Genomic DNA, 17,828 nt, shown 5'->3' on the forward strand with positions numbered 1-17,828 from the left:
TTGGCTCGAAGCTGTTGCATGCTTTATATATCAATATAGAGTATGACAGCTTGGGTTGCTTGGCAACCATTTTTCTGTGTTGAGGAACTGTATTGATTAGCATAAGAATGATGATTTGCTTACAATGAATTCGTTTATAGTAGGCCTAACTGTTTTTGGGACCACTTGGCGTATGACACAACAGCGCCCCCTGATGTTCTAAATAACATCGATCAGGTCGCTTCAGCTGATTTCCGTTAATGTCAGCTCAGTTACATTTAAATTAATCTAATGTCTAATCTCATATAATTGGACGTGATTTAAATGGGGGGCTGATCGTGGTGGCCTTGGTGTTTCACTGCCAGTCAAAAGGAATTTAGTAAAATGCCAAAAATCGAAATGATTGATTACCAAATGCCACCTCAGGGAATTTTGGTAATGCCAAATTGAATTACTATAATTTTCTATAAATTATATCAATTAAGCGTATTAAAAAAAAAAAAAGATGCTACATAAATGATTGCGTAACAATCTCATTGTCATTCTTACCAGGTATCTCCACCTTCAACAGTGAAAGAATTTTGACCAGGAATATCGGTATCCAGCAGAGGGCGTCAGAGAACACGATGAAGAAGAAGCGGTTTGCCACGGCCACGTCTTTGTGCAGCCTATTCCGTACGTCGGTGGCGTTGATGCCGGTCTTGTAGATTGAGTAAAACATACTCGAGTAGGATATGGCGATCACCAGGAAGGCCACCAGATTAAGGCCTGCAGAGACGACGGACATATACACACTTAAAACAACACACAAATAAATGAACAACTCAGACACATACTACATGGTCATACAATAAGGTGTGGCTTTAAGGTAAAAAAACCCCAGCTAATTCGTCCAAGTAAAAGCAAAAGCAGACTCGAGAACTTATCAAGGGGTTAACAGCTGCTCAGGCACAGGACAGACTGGCGGCAAAGCGAAAGCTTTGAGACTGAATCTTCTGGAGGAGTCAGCAAGTTAGTTGCAGATTTCAAAGTATATCAAAGATGACATATAATATTAATATATGTATAATAGATAGGCAAGCATAATAGATACACACGAACACACACACACAGACACACAGACACACAGACACACACACACACACACACACACACACACACACACACACACACACACACACACACACAAACAAGGACAGCTCCACTTCATCAACTCATTAACAAAGTTCCTCGGGGGTACACCCTAACTAAGAGGATTAATTGCGTTCAACATGACGATCTGTTTATCGTACGTCTGAGACCGGGTGTACAGCAGGAACACGGGGCCTTGGGTAGACAGGTTTAAGGGGGTCTCGGGGGGTCCCGGGGGGGGTCCCAGACAGACAGGGCTGAGGGGGTCTGGCTGGCGGCTGTTACGACGGGCTGTGGGTGGCTGCCGCTGGCTAGCCCGCGCTGCCTGTGATGTGACGGCTACGAAGCGCGGCGAGGAGAACACCCAGTGAAGTTTGGGAGATAAACAGCAGCCCGCTGAGGAAGCTGTTCTGGAGTCAGATACGACGTATCTGACACTTTAGTATGGTTAAACATGACTATCAATCATTATAACAACGTTTATAGGTCATAAAAGTCGAAAAAGCTTAATAGGTCCCCTTCAAGCCGACCCTTTTAAAACCCCAGAACGGGCTCCGCGAGTACCGAGGAAGATGACCGTGGAGTAGCCCTTGGCCATGGGCTTCTCCTGCCGGTCCGAGTGCAGCGGGAAGCAGACCCCGTTGCGGCCGTAGTAGTTCCCGAAGACGTCCTCATTCATGAGGGGCGCCACGGCGATGAGGAAGCCCACCAGCCAGATGGAGGACAGCATCGTCTGCAGGGGGGGAGGGGGACACGGGGGGTACCAGGGGGACACAGGGGGTAACAGGGGGCAAGGGGGGACAAAGGGGGACACAGAGGGACAAAGGGGGACACAGGGGGTAACAGGGGGACATAGGGGGACAAAGCCGGACACAGAGGGACAAAGGGGGACACAGGGGGTAACAGGGGGACACAGGGGGGCATAGGGGGACAAAGCCGGACACAGAGGGACAAAGGGGGACACAGGGGGTAACAGGGGGACATAGGGGGACAAAGGGGGACACAGAGGGACAAAGGGGGACACAGGGGGTAACAGGGGGGCATAGGGGGACACAGGGGGTAACAGGGGGACAAAGGGGGACAAAGGGGGACAAAGCGGGGGCATAGGGGGACAAAGGGGGACACAGAGGGACAAAGGGGGACACAGGGGGTAACAGGGGGACACAGGGGGGCATAGGGGGACAAAGGGGGACCCAGAGGGACAAAGGGGGACACAGGGGGTAACAGGGGGTAATAAGGGGTAACACGGGGACACGGAGGACACAGGGGGTAACAGAGGGGTAGAGGGGAACACAGGGGGGTAACACGGGGTCACAGGGGGACAAAGGGGGACACAGAGGGTTACAGGGGATAACATGGGGGCACAAAGGGGGAGAGGGGAACACAGGGGGTAACATGGGGGCACAGGGAGGTAGAGGGGGACACAGGGGGACATAGGGGGTAGAGGGGGACACAGGGGTAACAGAGGGACACGGGTGGTAACAGGGGGAGACAGGGGGACAAAGGGGGGCATAGGGTGTAACAGGGTACAGGGGGTAACAGGGGGACACAGGGGGTAACAGGGGGTAGAGGGGGACACAGGGGGTAAAATGGGGGCACAGGTGGGTAGAGGGGAACATAGGGGGGTAGAGGGGGACACAGGGACGTTGTTAGAAAGCCATCGCAGTGAATCACACAACATTATACTTTTTTAATTAGCCGCTTGAGAGAAAAGTCACAAAGCAAATTTGCCAAAATGGAAACGCCACATGTTTAACACAATGTCCCGCTGTGTTAAGAGGCCAAAATCAGTGTCAATCCCGTTGTTTTTTTTTATTGCGACGTCACAATGTCATCTGCAACACCTCGTCGAGTGACTGAGCGCATACAACGTTTTCGCTCCAGGGTGAACGGCGACGCGGGCCGCGTCTTAAAAACACACCGATCAAGGCGTCCGCTGGACGTAGACGGATTCGACCGGGGGTATACTGTCCATCTCCCCAAATTGTGATTGCTTGCTTGGAACTCTTCCCAGACACTCTCTGGGTAAAAGTGTGTGGCACACCCGGCTGATTGCCGATGGGAATTACGGGAAGAGAAATACTTGGATCTGGAAATAGCTGGTGTTCCCTATGCAAAAATGCAGAATTTCGACGCCCCTAACGCGAGTAACGTGGTTGGTGTGGCCGTAGTGAATGCTTGTGTGAAGAGCTCATAAAATTCATATAGGTTTTCATTCTCAAATGAAATTCTTTTCAAAAAATTATTTTCAAACTCTCAAATGTAATAAACAGTTGACTAAGTGTCTAGTTAGCAAAAGTTGTTAGGCCATTTGGTGGGGTAGCTACAAAGGTATGGGTGTTTATGTTAACTAAAGCATTCATTTATAAATGTATGCATCAACACTTACCCTGACCCTTATGCTAATGATATACAATAATGCTTGCTACTGCGGTTATTTTATGCATCCTTTTCCTCTGCTGAGGTGGTCCAGATACACCCAAGCACTGAGTAAGCAGATTGAATTGTCTGGGTAATGGAACCAACCAAAAGGGAACGCTTCAGATCAGATAAGCAGCTTGGGCCTGAATATTTATCCCCAATGAGGAGCGCTAAAACTAAAAGGCATTGAATGGATTTTAATTAATTACACATTAATTAATTACCTGGATAATTGAGGTTCCCCATCGGTCGGTAAATTGTGTCATGTTGCGGAAATATGAATACAAAATATGACATTAATAATTACGTAGCCTATTCATTCAGCTACTCGGAAGGTCCATGCAATTAAGATATTTACTGAACTGTGTAACTCGTGTCGTCCTCGTTTACACCGAGAAGAACACGTCCAGAACGTCACTAGGGGTTTAATGACTTGTCCCACATGGTCAGAACAAAAATGTGCAAGTTAGGGTTAGAGGTTAGGAAAAAAATAAGACGTCAGAAAAGATGTTCATAACCACACCGCCAATCCGAATCCAGTGTTTGCTCTGGAAGTGGACTGGCCCATGTCTATAACAGTGTCGCTTCAAAGCCTCGACTTTACATCATAAAAACAGCCTTAATCGTAAACACTGGCTCTGTAAACACCACTGGAAGTGTCCTCATCTGTCCCTACTGAAGACATAACTGTCCCTAATGCCAATGCAACAGTTGAATCACACACAAAGCCTGTAAATATTGAGCTAAGGGTATGCATGTATATGCAAACACACCGTATGTATGACATTTGTTTGTTACTTTTAAAAATGTGAGCAGCGGTGGCTTGATATAAACTGATGCTTCTGCCCCTACCTTTTGGTTACGACAAATAGAAAATTAATTCATTAATTAATGAATTAATTCATTCATCATTCATTGTGTCCCTTAAACTTAAGTAGAAAACCCCTAAATCCTACGCTGTCCATATCATGTTCGCCAAAAGCTCTATCATCTCTTTAAACAACGGAAAAGCAGCGCAGTATCCCTGAGTACCCCTGAAACATGAGGGGAACCCATCTCGATCTCCACTAGTCCCTCTAATTCAGTGATCTGACCGAAGACTCAACGAGAGCGATGCCCCAGACCAGGCGTCTGGAAGGATAAGCGCTCTCTAAGTGTCTGGGCTCGAAGACAGCCACAAGATGAACTGCTACCCCGCGGGCCGCAGAGCTGCATCGCTGTATTTAATATCCTCTCTAGGCTCTGTACGGACCGCAGAATAACCCAGCTGTAGATGAGTGGCTCTTTAAAGGACCACTCCTCTACAGTTGGGTTGGTCTGATTTGTTCCGCGGTCGCTACTGAGCGCCGAATAATCCAGCCCTGGCCGAGTGGCTCTCAGTGCCGTGTGCGCGTGCACGCACACACACATTCCTTCATTTGTGTATTTGTTAATTGTAACTTTACTCCTGTTGGGGCCTCTTGGACCAGATCAACTTTGAAAATAAGAAACTGTTCTTTGTTGGTTTATTTCGAAAAATAAAGGTTAAGCTCTACAGAGTTAACCGCCATGCTCACCACAGTCTGCAGCTTGGAGGGTCGGAGGTTGCTGAACGGGAAGACGATCACCAGGAACTTCTCCAGGGTCAGGTACGTCAAGAGGAGAACGGACACCTGAAGGAGCGGCGAAAAACAACCCTTTGTTTTACTTTTTATGAAAAAAATCGGATTCAACTTTTGTCTGGGGCACAATATGATTAATTCATTCCTATGAAGATATGTGAAGCATCTTTTTATTAAAAAGATCTGATTAGACTTTTTTCTGGGGCACAATATGATTGATTTATTAATATGAAGACAATGGAAGCCTCCTCAGGCCATTGTTGTAGTAAAATTGAAGTGCATTCACCACGTAATTATTCATTCTGTTCTCAGCGTATGTGGGCATGGGTGTGTTTGTGTTTGTGTATGTGTGTGAGTATGGTAGTGAAAATGCGCCTGCGAATGTTTTTGTTTAGGTGTGTGTGTGAATATGTGTGTGTGTGTGTGTGTGTGTGTGTGTGTGTGTGTGTGTGTGTGTGTGTGTGTGTGTGTGTGTGTGTGTGTGTGTGCATATGTGTCTGTGTGTGTGTGTGTGTGTGTGTGTGTGCATATGTGTCTGTGTGTGTGTGTGTGTGTGTGTGTGAGAATGTGGCTAAGCATGTGCGCGTGCGTGCACATATGGTTGTGCGTGTGTGTGTATGTGTGTGCATGTGTGTGAGTGAGGTAGTGAGAGTGCGCAATGCGTTCGTGTAGGTGTGTGTGTGAACACGTGCGTGTGAACGAGCGCATGTGAGTGAGTGTGCGATCGAGGGAGTGAAAGTGCGCCTACGAATGCTTGCATGTGGGTGCGGGTGAACATGCGTGTGTGCGCGTGCATGTACACGCGCCCCATGCACGTGACAGGGGGACGGGGGACGGGGGGACGGGGGGGGTCACCTCCGAGGAGAGCATGGCCAGGAAGCCCATGGTCCTGCACTCCACACTCTCCATCCACACCTGCGCGTTGCGGTTGTACTCTCCGCGGAACTTCACGTCGAACACGCCCACGAAGAACAGGTACACGCCCATCAGGCAGTCGGCACCTGGAGGACAGCACGCCACAGGCTGTCACCTGCTGCCGCCGTGCAGGGGGGGCCCCAGGCTAACGGCCTTCAGGAGCGCACACAGTGCTGTGTGTGTGTGAGTGTGTGTGAGTGTGTCTGTGTGTATGTGTATGGCTGTGTGTGCAGGCGTGGGTGTGTGCGTGCTTGTCCTCACGCTCTAAGCACACACTAGGTGTGTGTGTGTCTGTGTGTGTGTGTGTGTGTGTGTGTGTGTGTGTGTGTGTGTGTGTGTGTGTGTGTGTGTGTGTGTGTGTGTGTGTGTGTGTGTGTGTGTGTGTAGCGAGAGATAGGGAAGGGGAGAATTACCCAGGGGTGAAATTCTGATCCTTTAACACTTTTTAAACTTCACTGAGCAACACACACACACACTACACTAACACACATCCAAACAACCACACATACGTACCTACAAAACAGAATGAAAGATCTCAGCAGCAGTAAACAGACTGTAGTGTTGAGCTCTCAGCAGACTCTAGAGCAGTGTTGGAACTCATCCCCTGCTCTATGATTCTCTCTGTAACTCTCTGGAGCAGTGTGACAGAAGGGAGGTTGGCCTGTCAGGACTGATCAAAACGCTGCCAGCGTCTCGCGCCGTCGGGTCCACCTCTCACCTGGCTGCCGCGCAGCTGTCAATCAGGCCGGGGTTACGTGTATGTTTTGACGTTGTCTGGTACTCTATGTTCTTCACTGCTTTTTGCTTGCACAGAAACAGCACTTGGTTTGAACTCATGGTCTGCCTCGTCTATCTCAAGTTGCAGGAGGGTCGAAACTTATACCAGAGTCTCCGAACTATTGGGTCATCTGGGGTCGTTGGAGACCGCTGCCTTATAAGCTACATGTATAAGGCTGTAGTGATGATGGATACATTTTCGTCTGTTAAGAAAATGTAAAGAAGAAAGTGCTTCACGAAGCACGAGTGAACTGCTGTGAACCACTTAAGCTGCTTTCACACCGCCGCCTCCATTCATTTCAATGAGGGAGGCGCGGCAGAGGGGAGGCGGTTACAACAGCAGCTGTAGACCAGGAAGCGGTGGCCGCCCACGTGAACGCGCAGATTTGGCCCTACCGCTCAGCAGCGAGGCGGTTATCAGGGCGGTTGCCGCGCGGTGGTGTGCAAGCACCTGTAGTGTGGCGTGACGTTGACAACAAGGTGTGTGGAAGCAGACGCAAGCTAAAAAGTGTGGAGGTGAAAAGGGGTAGGGGAACCTTTTTATTTTGCATTTTTATGCTTTATGATAGAGTGAGATAGAAAGAAGGGTATGGGAGAGAGAGGGGAGGACGTGCAGCAAAGGACCACAGAATCGAACCCGGGTCGCTGCGATCAGGACTGAGCCTTGATGGTACACGCTCTCCCCGGTGAGCCGCCGGGCGCCCCAACGGGCACACAAAAACTAAAAAAGAAAATGCCACTTGGTTTGGTGTGACGTTGAGGTTGACTACATCTTGCATGGAAGCAGATGCAAGCTGTGGGGGCGTAAAAGGGGAAGGGGGAAACTCAGCCGTTTCAACGCGCTCACTCTCACACAATCACCCCTTCACAGACGCTCTGAAGGCTCTGTGGCGTCCGGTACAAACCCACAGCAGAGCACTTTGATGCACGCGGCGTGGAGGTTGTTCTCGGCCCGGATCAGCGACCGCATGCCGATGACGAAGAGGTTGCCGAAGCAGGTGATGAAGGCCATGACCCACACGGAGACCCGCAGCACCAGGTTGGCCAGCAGGTCCTCAAAGGAGGAGATGCCGTCCGTGTTGGGCTTGCAGGAGCGGACGTGAGGCGCATACGAGCAGTACTGGAAGCTCTTGAAGTAGCTAGGGAGGGAGGGAGGGAGGGAGGGAGGGAGGGAGGGAGGGAGGGAGGAAGGGAAGGAGGGAGGGAGGGAGGAAGCATTGGTAAAGTAAAACAGTAGAGGAATGTTGATAAAAATATAAACACTCACTTTAAGATCCTGAAATACATGTTGATACCGTTCAGGTCAAGATGTAAATCTGCTTTTTTTTTGTTCAACTTTCCTCGCTGTGTAGGCGCATTTCGAAACTGGGCGGTTGATGTGTCTTTGTTTGTCTGACACAAGTAAGCACATATGAATTGCCCTGTCTCGGTATTATTTATCCATCAATGAACAAACCCAAAATGTTCGATTCTGTGTTGACAGGCCACTGAGCACTCTCACAGACTTAGAGACTGAGAGGCTGAATGAAGAAATCTTAAATTACCCCTCTGTCTAAAACGCAGTGATCATCTTTCACATGAAGATGAATGGATTGATAAGTCTCGCCAACGCAGTTTCAGAAGGCGAGTATCGCGCTAGAGAGGGATGAGTTGGGCAACAAACATCGCTGATTTACATCACGACACATCACAACGTCAGCAATAAACCGTCTTCGAAAACCGCAAAAGACGCTGTGAGGCGATTGCATGAAAGATTTAGACAAAGCACTAAATTAACCCAGCCAGTATGAAAGTTTGATGGAATATACCACGAGAGAACGATAATTAACCATAAACTATCGTTTGACAGCAGACACATATTATTTCACCTTTTCCCCTTGACTAAAATGGAGTAAGCTATGTACAGAAGTAGCTACCAACTGATTAACTTCCAGTACTTAGTTTTCACTTCTTGATCTGCTAAATTGATTGGCAAACTCTGAGCTTTCTCTTCCGCGACCGCCAGAGGCCTGACAGCTGCTGGTACTGAGACGTTCTTCGGTTTGGTCTACCGGGATGTCTGAAACGTGACTAATCTCGTCTCTGCATCCACAACGTCTCGATTTTATTTCCATCTGCGCTGATTCCCATACCCACTTACGATGTGAAGGGGTTGGGTGAAAATTAAGAAAGGATGCTATTCTCACCCCATTGGAACGATCCTTCATGGCCGGACATACAGAGCACTCATTTGCTGCCTGTCGCGTTTAAATAAGTGTGAAATGAAATGTTCTGAAACTAAGGATAAGGTCTGCGGTATGGTTAGTCTTTGTTTGTCAGAGTTATTTCAGCGTCAAATCGATATTTAATTTTTCTTCCACGGAGAGTTTACCTGCTTTCACTTATTTCAACTAATTGTTTTGGAGAAGAATATGATTCGTGGAAAATGTGCCTATGTTGTACTGGCAACTAAGGTGGCCTATTTTGCAAGATGAATAAGCAGCAGTGTTGTACCAGCATACAATTACATTCAGAGAGGGCTGGTGAAGGTAGGAACAAGGTGGTAGGGATACATACATATGGGAGAGGTTTCCCATTGGAAGAAACATCTTGGTCTGGACGTCAGGAATCTCAATCCCTTCCAGTGCCCTTAAAAGAACAACAAAACATATAATTTGGTGAAAGAACCATCTACCTGGATGTGATGAGTGAGTGAGCGAGCGAGTGAGTGAGTGAGTGAGCGAGTGAGCGAGCGAGCGGGTGAGTGAGCAAGTGTTTCAGAATAAGACTAGTCTTATTAAGTCTAATATATTTTCATAAGATGCAACGGGTAGGCAGTAGATATGAGAGATTGGCAGAGGAAATGAATCAACATAACACTTATCTTTTGGTAGGAAGCAGAAGCAGATAAGCAGAGAATGCATTTCCTGCAGTGGTGAGCTCTGTAGTGCAAAGTGATTGAATTGTTGGCATCCCTTAAAACAAGTTTTAAAATTCGAACATAGTTCGACATTGTAAAGTCTATTGGAGTAAACAATCTGAACAAATGTCCAATAGCTGGAAACAAATAAAGTGTAAGAGGTAAACAAATAGCTAAAATTATAAAGTTTGAGTGTGTGCGGGCGTGTGTATGTATGTGTGTGCATGTGTGCGGGTGTATGCATTTGAGTGTACTGTGCGCGTATATGTGTGTACGTGCATGTCTGTGTGCGTTTGAGTGCGTGCACGTGTGTGTAAGTGTGTGCGCGTGCATGTCCAATGTGTGCCTGTATACTCACAGAGATCCCAGATGGGTTAGGTGGCTGAAGAGGTCGGGATTAATGTGGAGACGTGGATTGTGGGAAATATTTCTGTGAACAAGTGAGAGGATAAGAAACCTGAAGCAGGAGCTGAATACAGAACACGGAGGAGAGCGCTTTCTTACAGCCACCTGTCATCCAACCCTTCAATCCACACACAAAGCACAAAAACGTCTGGGTCACTCAAGGGACACAACAAATGTTGACAGTCTGCTGAATGTGTTTTTTTAATGGCACATGTTTTTCCGTTCTGGTTAATAAACAAAAGGCTCAAAGTAATTATCTCAGTCGTACAGATGGACAGAATACGCTTCTACGAATCCAAAGCACCCGACAGATTTCTGAACATATGGGGCCCGTTTGATGACCACCTCAAAGATAAATAATTGTGATTATATTTAATTGTTTGTAATATTGTGTAGTGATACCCAACCTTGTGACATCTTGAAATAGGTTGTACTATTTATTCAGAGTTTACCTGTATCCTAGTGATACCCGACCTTGGGACATCTTGAAATAAGTTGCACTACTTATTTATCTGGCAGCTTTTCTTCTTCCTCTATTTTGTTGTTTTTGTTGGGTCCTGTCTCGTTTTCTTTGTGTCTTTGATATGAAACAGAAAATAAAATAAATAAAAATGAGGGGCAGTGAAGCCAAAGTAGTTGTTTGTTTTCGTTTTGAAGGTACAGTCTGTCCTATGGCTGGGTACTTGAACATAGTCATTCAGGCCATGTTGTCACTAATAATAAGACCAGACTTTAAAGGCCAAATCCTGCTTTTGCCGGTCACTGCCAAGTTGTTTGCGAATGTTCTGCTCTGCTCCTTACTCTCTGGCTTCTCTGTGGGACATAAAAGTGCCCTTCCTGAGGCTTTGTGTTGGCATGTGGAGCGCCGACCGGGCGGTGGTCGATGTTGAAGTCTACATCCAAGTGAGGGATAAACTTCTCAGACCCTTATTGTACAATGCAACCATGTGTAGCGCATTAAATATATAACATCGCTTATATAGCGCAACGTTTGTACTAGTTAATATAACAAAGTTGGCTAGGGTCGTAACTATGGTTTTAGAATTTGAGCTCAAAGAGTAGAATAATTTAGCCTCTAAACAACAACAATAAAACTGAATCGTATAAATATTGAAACCAATTTCTGTGGTTGGAGAAGCAGTCCCTCCATTAATCACTTCCATTGGCTCCACAACGGAAAAAAAAAAAAAAAAAGTGCTATTAAATATGCACCTCCTTCCTAACCCTTTCATATAAATGTCTTGATTTCAATAAAATCAAGAGAAACTAAACAAGTGGTCCTAAGCGATCGTGCCCTCACATCAAACAGCAAATTCAGACAGACGGGCCGTCCTCGAAAGACACCGATCAAAGGATCCATTAAGTCCTCGCACGCTCCTTCTCTCCGTTGTGTCGCTCGCCTTCTCTGACGAGGTCCCGTTCGTTTGAATCTCAAACCATGGCAACCTCACCGGGGCTGGGCTCTTATCCTCAGCAGCCGAGTGTTGTGCTTCATACCTCACCCGTCTCAAGAGCACATGTAACCCCCACCCCCCCCCCCCCCCCTCGTCCCCCCCAGCGCGCCGCCCTCAGCTACTCACAGCTTCAGGAGAGTCTTGGACAGACTCTTAAAGGTGTCCTTGGGCAAGTGCTGGATTCTGTTGCCCGACAGGTCCCTGGAAGGGGGGAGGGAGAGGGAGGGAGAGGGAGGGAGGGAGGGGGGGGGAGAGGGAGGAGGGGAGAAGAGGAGGGGGGGATGGAGAAGGGAGGGGAGGGAGTGATGGGGGGAGGGGGTGGTGGGGAGAGGGAGGAGGCGAGGGATGTAGATGGGTTGGTTGGGGGTGAAAGGAGGGAGGGATGGATGGAGGGAGGGAGGGAGGGAGGGAGGGAGGGAGGGAGGGAGGGAGGGAGGGGAGGGGGGAGGGATGGGGAGAAGGGGGTGGTGGGGAGAGGGAGGAGGCGAGGGAGGGGGTTAGGGGGGAGGGAAGGATGGAGGGAGGGAGGGATTGGGGGAGGGGGGAGGGAAGGGGGGAGGGAGGGATGGAGGGAGGGAGGGATTGAGGGAGGGGGGAGGGAAGGATGGAGGGAGGGAGGGAAGGATGGAGGGGGGAGGGATGGATGGAGGGAGGGAGGGATTGAGGGAGGGGGGAGGGAAGGGGGGAGGGAGGGGGGAGGGAAGGGGGGAGGGAGGGATGGATGGAGGGGGGAGGGAAGGGGGGAGGGAGGGAGGGATGGGGAGGGAGGGGTGGGGAGGGATGGGTGGAGGGGGGAGGGAAGGGGGGAGGGAAGGGGGGAGGGAGGGGGGAGGGAATGGGGGAGGGAAGGGGGGAGGGAGGGGGGAGGGATGGAGAAGGGAGGTAACAATCAGACAATAAAACAAGCATAAAAAAAAGGAAAAAGGAGAGAAGGAACACAGAGAGAGGGAAAGAGAACAGGAAAGAAAAACAAGTGAGGACGAAAGAAAGGTTTGTGCAAGTTCTCTGCTATTTACGCCTGTGGGCCCTTGATTTAGAACGACATAACCGTGGGTTAGGTTTCAGAAATAAAAACAGGCTAGCTGTGTGACTGGAGGAATATAGGAAGAAATAAAACTTGACTTGGTAGTATAAAGCCGGCAACAGAAGGTCTGACAGGTGCTTAATGCCCCGTTTACACCATCCCGCTAATGGCCGCTAATGGCCGATGGACCACCGATGTGGAAGTCGGGGTGATTCGGGTGACATCGGGCTAAAAATGTATGATCGGGTCAATTTATCGGGGTAGCATTTACACATACCCGATGTTATAACGATAACATAACGATTTATGCCAGGGAAGACACCCGAAGTGCGTTTGGCGTCATTTGATGTAATTTCGAATGATGCCAAACACGTCAAATGACGCGTTTGGCGTCATTTCGCGTCATTTCGGGAGAAGGCAAAGGGGAGACTGGTTTAGACTGATATTTATTTATATATTTATTTATATTACTATAGCGATTTTATAATAATAGAACGCCGGTTCTAAATGGGCGAAGTACCCTGTAATTATAAAAGTAGGACATCCATCCATCACCCCCTATTTATACCCAAGCGGCAGATTGAGGTTCTTCCTTAACACAATCTGGTCACTCACAATCGTTATTTGTCTAGGGTTCTCGAGGGTCTTTCGTGTGTTGAGGTTGCCGATATAAAGAAGATAAAACACGATAAAGCGCGGAAGATTAACGAATATAGCCGATGTGCCCAGGAAAATTCCCGAACGATTTGCGATGTCTTAGGTTATACTCCCGTTCTATTCCCGATTATAGCCGATTAGCCCATAGCAACACCTGGTAACCGATTCTACCCCGATAGACCCAAAATTAACAAACATGTTCGTTCTTTGCCGTTGTTGCCCGATGTTGCCCGATCATTGAGCATTTCTTCCCGTTTCTTCCCGTTGTCTAACGATGTTCCCGGGAAGAGTAACGGTGTTTCCCGATGCAACCACGCTATTTGCCGATGTTATAACTATAGCTGCTGATTTAGCCATCGGGGCCCACTATCGGGTAGGTGTAAACAGGGCATAAGGGGCATATTTCTGGTTTAGTGTCCTCATCTTGGGTCTGACTTCACAACCTCCTAAAACACTGCCAAGCCCCAGGGAGAAGTCCAAGAGAGAGGCTCTAATTTGTCAGTTTTCCTCCAGTTTGAAAAACTACCCGACGCGTTAAAGAACTGTAAATGTTATGTAAAATGATTAAAAATGATTTAATTTGATTATTAATCCAAAACCAACATGATTGTGTGTACCGCTGTCCCGCGGCTCTTCCATTAATTCAATTATTCCCAAAACCGTTATTATAATTTGGGGCCAACTATGCTAACAAAGCCAACTAAGCTGCCAATCATTGCCAGGGTGGCCACTCGGTCGGATAATGAGTTCCTAAATTAATTGTATCAAAGTTGTTCCCGGGGATAGTGAGGTACTCACAGTTCAGCCAGTTTCCATAGCGACTGGAAGGTGTTCTCAGGGATGGTGATAATCCTGTTGTCCATCAGTAACCTGGAAGAGAGAGAGAGGCCCTGCATCAGAGACACTGCCCCGGAACATAGGTGTATCAGCCCCCAGAGTCTACAGTAGATAGACTCAGTACACTAGAAGAGAAAAACTGGTGCCGATCATGTGTCTTTCAGCACCCAGATTCTACAGAAGAAAGTAAACTAGAAGAGAAACAGTGCCCCCGGAACATGTCTGAATCAGCACCCAGTTTGTACACTAGAAATACCTAGTAAATAAGAAGAGAAACTTTCCCTCGGAACATGTGTGTATCAGCACCCAGATTATACAGTAGAAAGATTAATCCCTATAATGGCCTAGGTTTCTGCCGTACTACAGATCCGAATTATCCAAATACATCTCAAAGGAGGCCGGAAGGACTTTACAGCCAATTAAAAACAAGCAATTAACCAAATAAACCCTAATGAACCAACAAACTAGTGACCATATAAGGAGTCCCACATCATGAGCCAGTGGTCGTCAGCGCTCTTAATGATGCTAAGTCTTTTAAGGGACTAATGACAGGATCGTTTGGAACAATGGAAACAAAGACATCAACCCAATCAGCCTCCTCCGCACGTCTGAACCTTAGCTCTCCGTGTGGAAATCACTCATCAGTGTTTGGCAGTGTGTCCAAGTTAGCGGGGTAAACAATTCCTCCTGAGCTGCTGAACGGTACATCATGTGAGGTTATGATTAGAAACACAACCAACAAGAGGCCGCTGGTCTTCTGGAGAAGGACCCCATGGAGATGTCAAATCTGGCTGTGTCAGGCAGTAGCCTCCAGCGAGTGGCACCCAGAACACAGGCAACAGAGACTGCTGACTGGTCTATCTAACAACTATTTAATAAAACAGTGACCATAGGGACTTCCAGGTACAAAATAAGTAACAAGAGAGAGGACACTAGAGTCTCAAACCCTAGAGGATTCTTGTTCCCTTTCCTGTGCCAATCTAAGGCACAGACAAAGTTCTTTGAACGGCCACGCCTTAGGATCAAACTTTTGTACTTAGAACTTTGTGATAGAAAACCTCTTAAAATGTCCCAGATTGCTGTATCAGTGGGTAATAGGATGCTAACACAACCATAACAACAACGGTAATTGGCATCCAAGAGTTTAGAGCCGTTTTAGTTTCTGTACTGTTTTACGGACACATCCTCGCCCTGCTCCTTAAGTATTATTTGTTTCCATTATTCTGTCCTTGTTTTCTGTGTAACTTTGCTTTACTCTCTTCTGCTCTCGTTACGGATACGAAACACGAAAATGCGTGTTTCAAATGTTTCGAGGGTTACATGTCCGGTTAAGGGTTTGTACGATCAGGGTTATGGTTAGATCACCACAGTCACGGTGGATGGATGCGAATGGCCATGCTCGCGATAACATCCGCATTGTCGCAGCCTTCATGGGATCCCCCTGTATCCAGCTCCAACATCCGCTAGCTGTGGCAGCACAGTCCATATCAACATCTGGACATGGATTTTCCGAAATATGTGGAGCCCATGACGAGTCCAACCGCGGTCATCGCCTTCCGGAGGAAGAATCCCTTGTTGTCGAGAAACATGACCCAAGTCACAGAAGGCCCAAGCTGGACGATCAGTCCTCCTCTATGCTGCCTTCACACCCGTTCCTCAGGGGCTCAGCGGACTACCATATGATGCTCGTATTCTCTCCCGAGGCCAGAGCGTCTGGCAGAGGTTTGGCAGAGGTTTGTGGAGAAGAACTCGGGTGGTCTTCTGGCGAACGTTCTTCTGTAGAGCGTTCTTCTGAAGAACGCTCTTCTGGACTCGGAGGAGAAGGAGGACCTCAGGAGACGCAACCATCGGCGCACTCCGCAGCGCAGATTCCCGGTCCTCTCTCACTCCCTGCTCTTCCTCTCCCCATGCAGCTGTTTGGTCCAGACCGCTTTGATATACAGACTCCAGCTGCAGCCCCGTGTCCTTCTGGGTCCAGAAGCTGGGAGGGGAAGTGGTGGAGAGGGCCTCTTCCGTCCGGCGCTCCCACGGGGCCGTGGTCAATCGCTTCCCACACGAACCCGACCGTCAACAGGGAACGACTCGTCAATCTGATCTCGGACAGGGAGAGATCCGAGACCTCGCTCTCTGATTGACGACATCTGGAGGAGCAGCCGAACAGGCTGACCTCCCCGCTGCCAAGGCCTCTTTGGGGAAAGCTCAGTGCCAACAGCTTGATGCGACACACTGATGTCTACGTCTCAGAGGGGGCCAAGCCCACTGTGAGCGAGACGCTGTGCATGAAGGAGAGACATGCTTCCAGAAACATACTTCTGGTCTTTCTGATTGCTTTCACCTGTACCTGTTTATTAATAGTTTTGACCGTATCCCTCTGACTGACTTTAACACACTCTTTATTTAACACAGACACTGTACACTGTACATTACATGTAATAAGTAATAATAATTAAGGTATGTTACAATGGTATGTTACATGTAGGAATACATGCTCATTACATAAAAATAAAAAGTAAGAAGGCATGTACCTTAGATGTTATAAGTAAGTATACATGCTCATTACATGTAATAAGTAAAAATGAATTTGAAATACATTTAATTGCACCAGTTTCTCGATGTGAGGTGTGTACTTCTGACTCAGAATATGAGGTGTGGTTTGACTCACAGAACCTCCAGCTTGCTGCAGGTCTTCAGGATGGAGTAGTTGAGCACCTGTATCTGGTTCCCCACCAGGTCTCTAAAGGTGGAGGAATGGGGAAGACAGGCCTTGTATTGTGTACAAACAGAAGGCCTGAATGAAAAGACATGGGCATTGCTACACACATACGATCACTTACTTTATATAGACGCACGCACACACACACACAGACAAATGCTCATGGACACACACACACACACACACACACACACACACACACACACACACACACAAATGATCATGCACACACACACACACACACACACACACACACACACACACACACACACACACACACACACACACACACACACACACACACACACACACACACACACGGTGGTCATCAGGCACTGCAGTCTGTTGACCGTTTAGTGACTCTCAAAAGTGACTCTCAAAAGAGTTTACATCTGTAGATAGGTCAAATGGCTGCTGATCTAAAGTGTGACTTAAAGTAGGATATTAAAATAGACCTACAGGGAGAAGTATGTGTGAATTAAACATTTGTCAGTATATGGGATCAAGATATATATATATAGAGAGAGAGAGAGAGAGAGAGAGAGAGAGAGAGAGAGAGAGAGAGAGAGAGAGAGAGAGAGAGAGAGAGAGAGAGAGAGAGAGAGAGAGAGAGAGAGAGAGAGAGAGAGACAGAGAGAGACAGAGAGAGCGAGGGAAGGGAGGGAGGGGGAGAGAGAGAGAGAGAGAGAGAGAGAGAGAGAGAGAGAGAGAGAGAGAGAGAGAGAGAGAGAGAGAGAGAGAGAGAGAGAGAGAGGGAAGGGAGAGAGAGTGAGAGAGAGAGAGAGAGAGAGAGAGAGAGAGAGAGAGAGGGAGAGAGAGAGAGAGAGAGAGAGAGAGAGAGGGAGAGAGAGGGAGACAGATGACACCTCCTGATGGGGTTTCAAGCTGGGCTGGTCGCATTAACAGAGGACTGCGGAGGCCAGAGAGGGTGTCGGGCTTCTAATGAGAGCCCGGGTCCCGGCCCGGTGCCTCTCGGGGGCGCTGGGGGAACAAAGGGAGGCGGGAGGGGGCATGC

General features: G+C 48.0%; 1 protein-coding gene across 1 annotated transcript in view; it reads right to left on the reverse strand.

The window, feature by feature from the left end:
- rxfp2a (relaxin family peptide receptor 2a) overlaps positions 1-17,828 on the reverse strand; it is a 51,129-nt gene that overhangs the window by 378 nt on the left and 32,923 nt on the right. The window contains exons 10-19 of the mRNA XM_030362264.1: positions 16,763-16,834; positions 14,062-14,133; positions 11,709-11,783; positions 10,082-10,153; positions 9,381-9,452; positions 7,734-7,963; positions 5,988-6,133; positions 5,088-5,183; positions 1,675-1,843; positions 529-747 (exon numbers count right to left, since the gene is read on the reverse strand). Coding sequence (XP_030218124.1) covers positions 529-747; positions 1,675-1,843; positions 5,088-5,183; positions 5,988-6,133; positions 7,734-7,963; positions 9,381-9,452; positions 10,082-10,153; positions 11,709-11,783; positions 14,062-14,133; positions 16,763-16,834 — 1,223 coding nt within the window. The remainder of the gene's footprint in view (positions 1-528; positions 748-1,674; positions 1,844-5,087; positions 5,184-5,987; positions 6,134-7,733; positions 7,964-9,380; positions 9,453-10,081; positions 10,154-11,708; positions 11,784-14,061; positions 14,134-16,762; positions 16,835-17,828) is intronic.

The sequence above is a fragment of the Gadus morhua genome, chromosome 7 (genome assembly GCF_902167405.1).
Source record: "Gadus morhua chromosome 7, gadMor3.0, whole genome shotgun sequence".
In the NCBI taxonomy this organism is placed as follows: Eukaryota; Metazoa; Chordata; class Actinopteri; order Gadiformes; family Gadidae; genus Gadus; species Gadus morhua.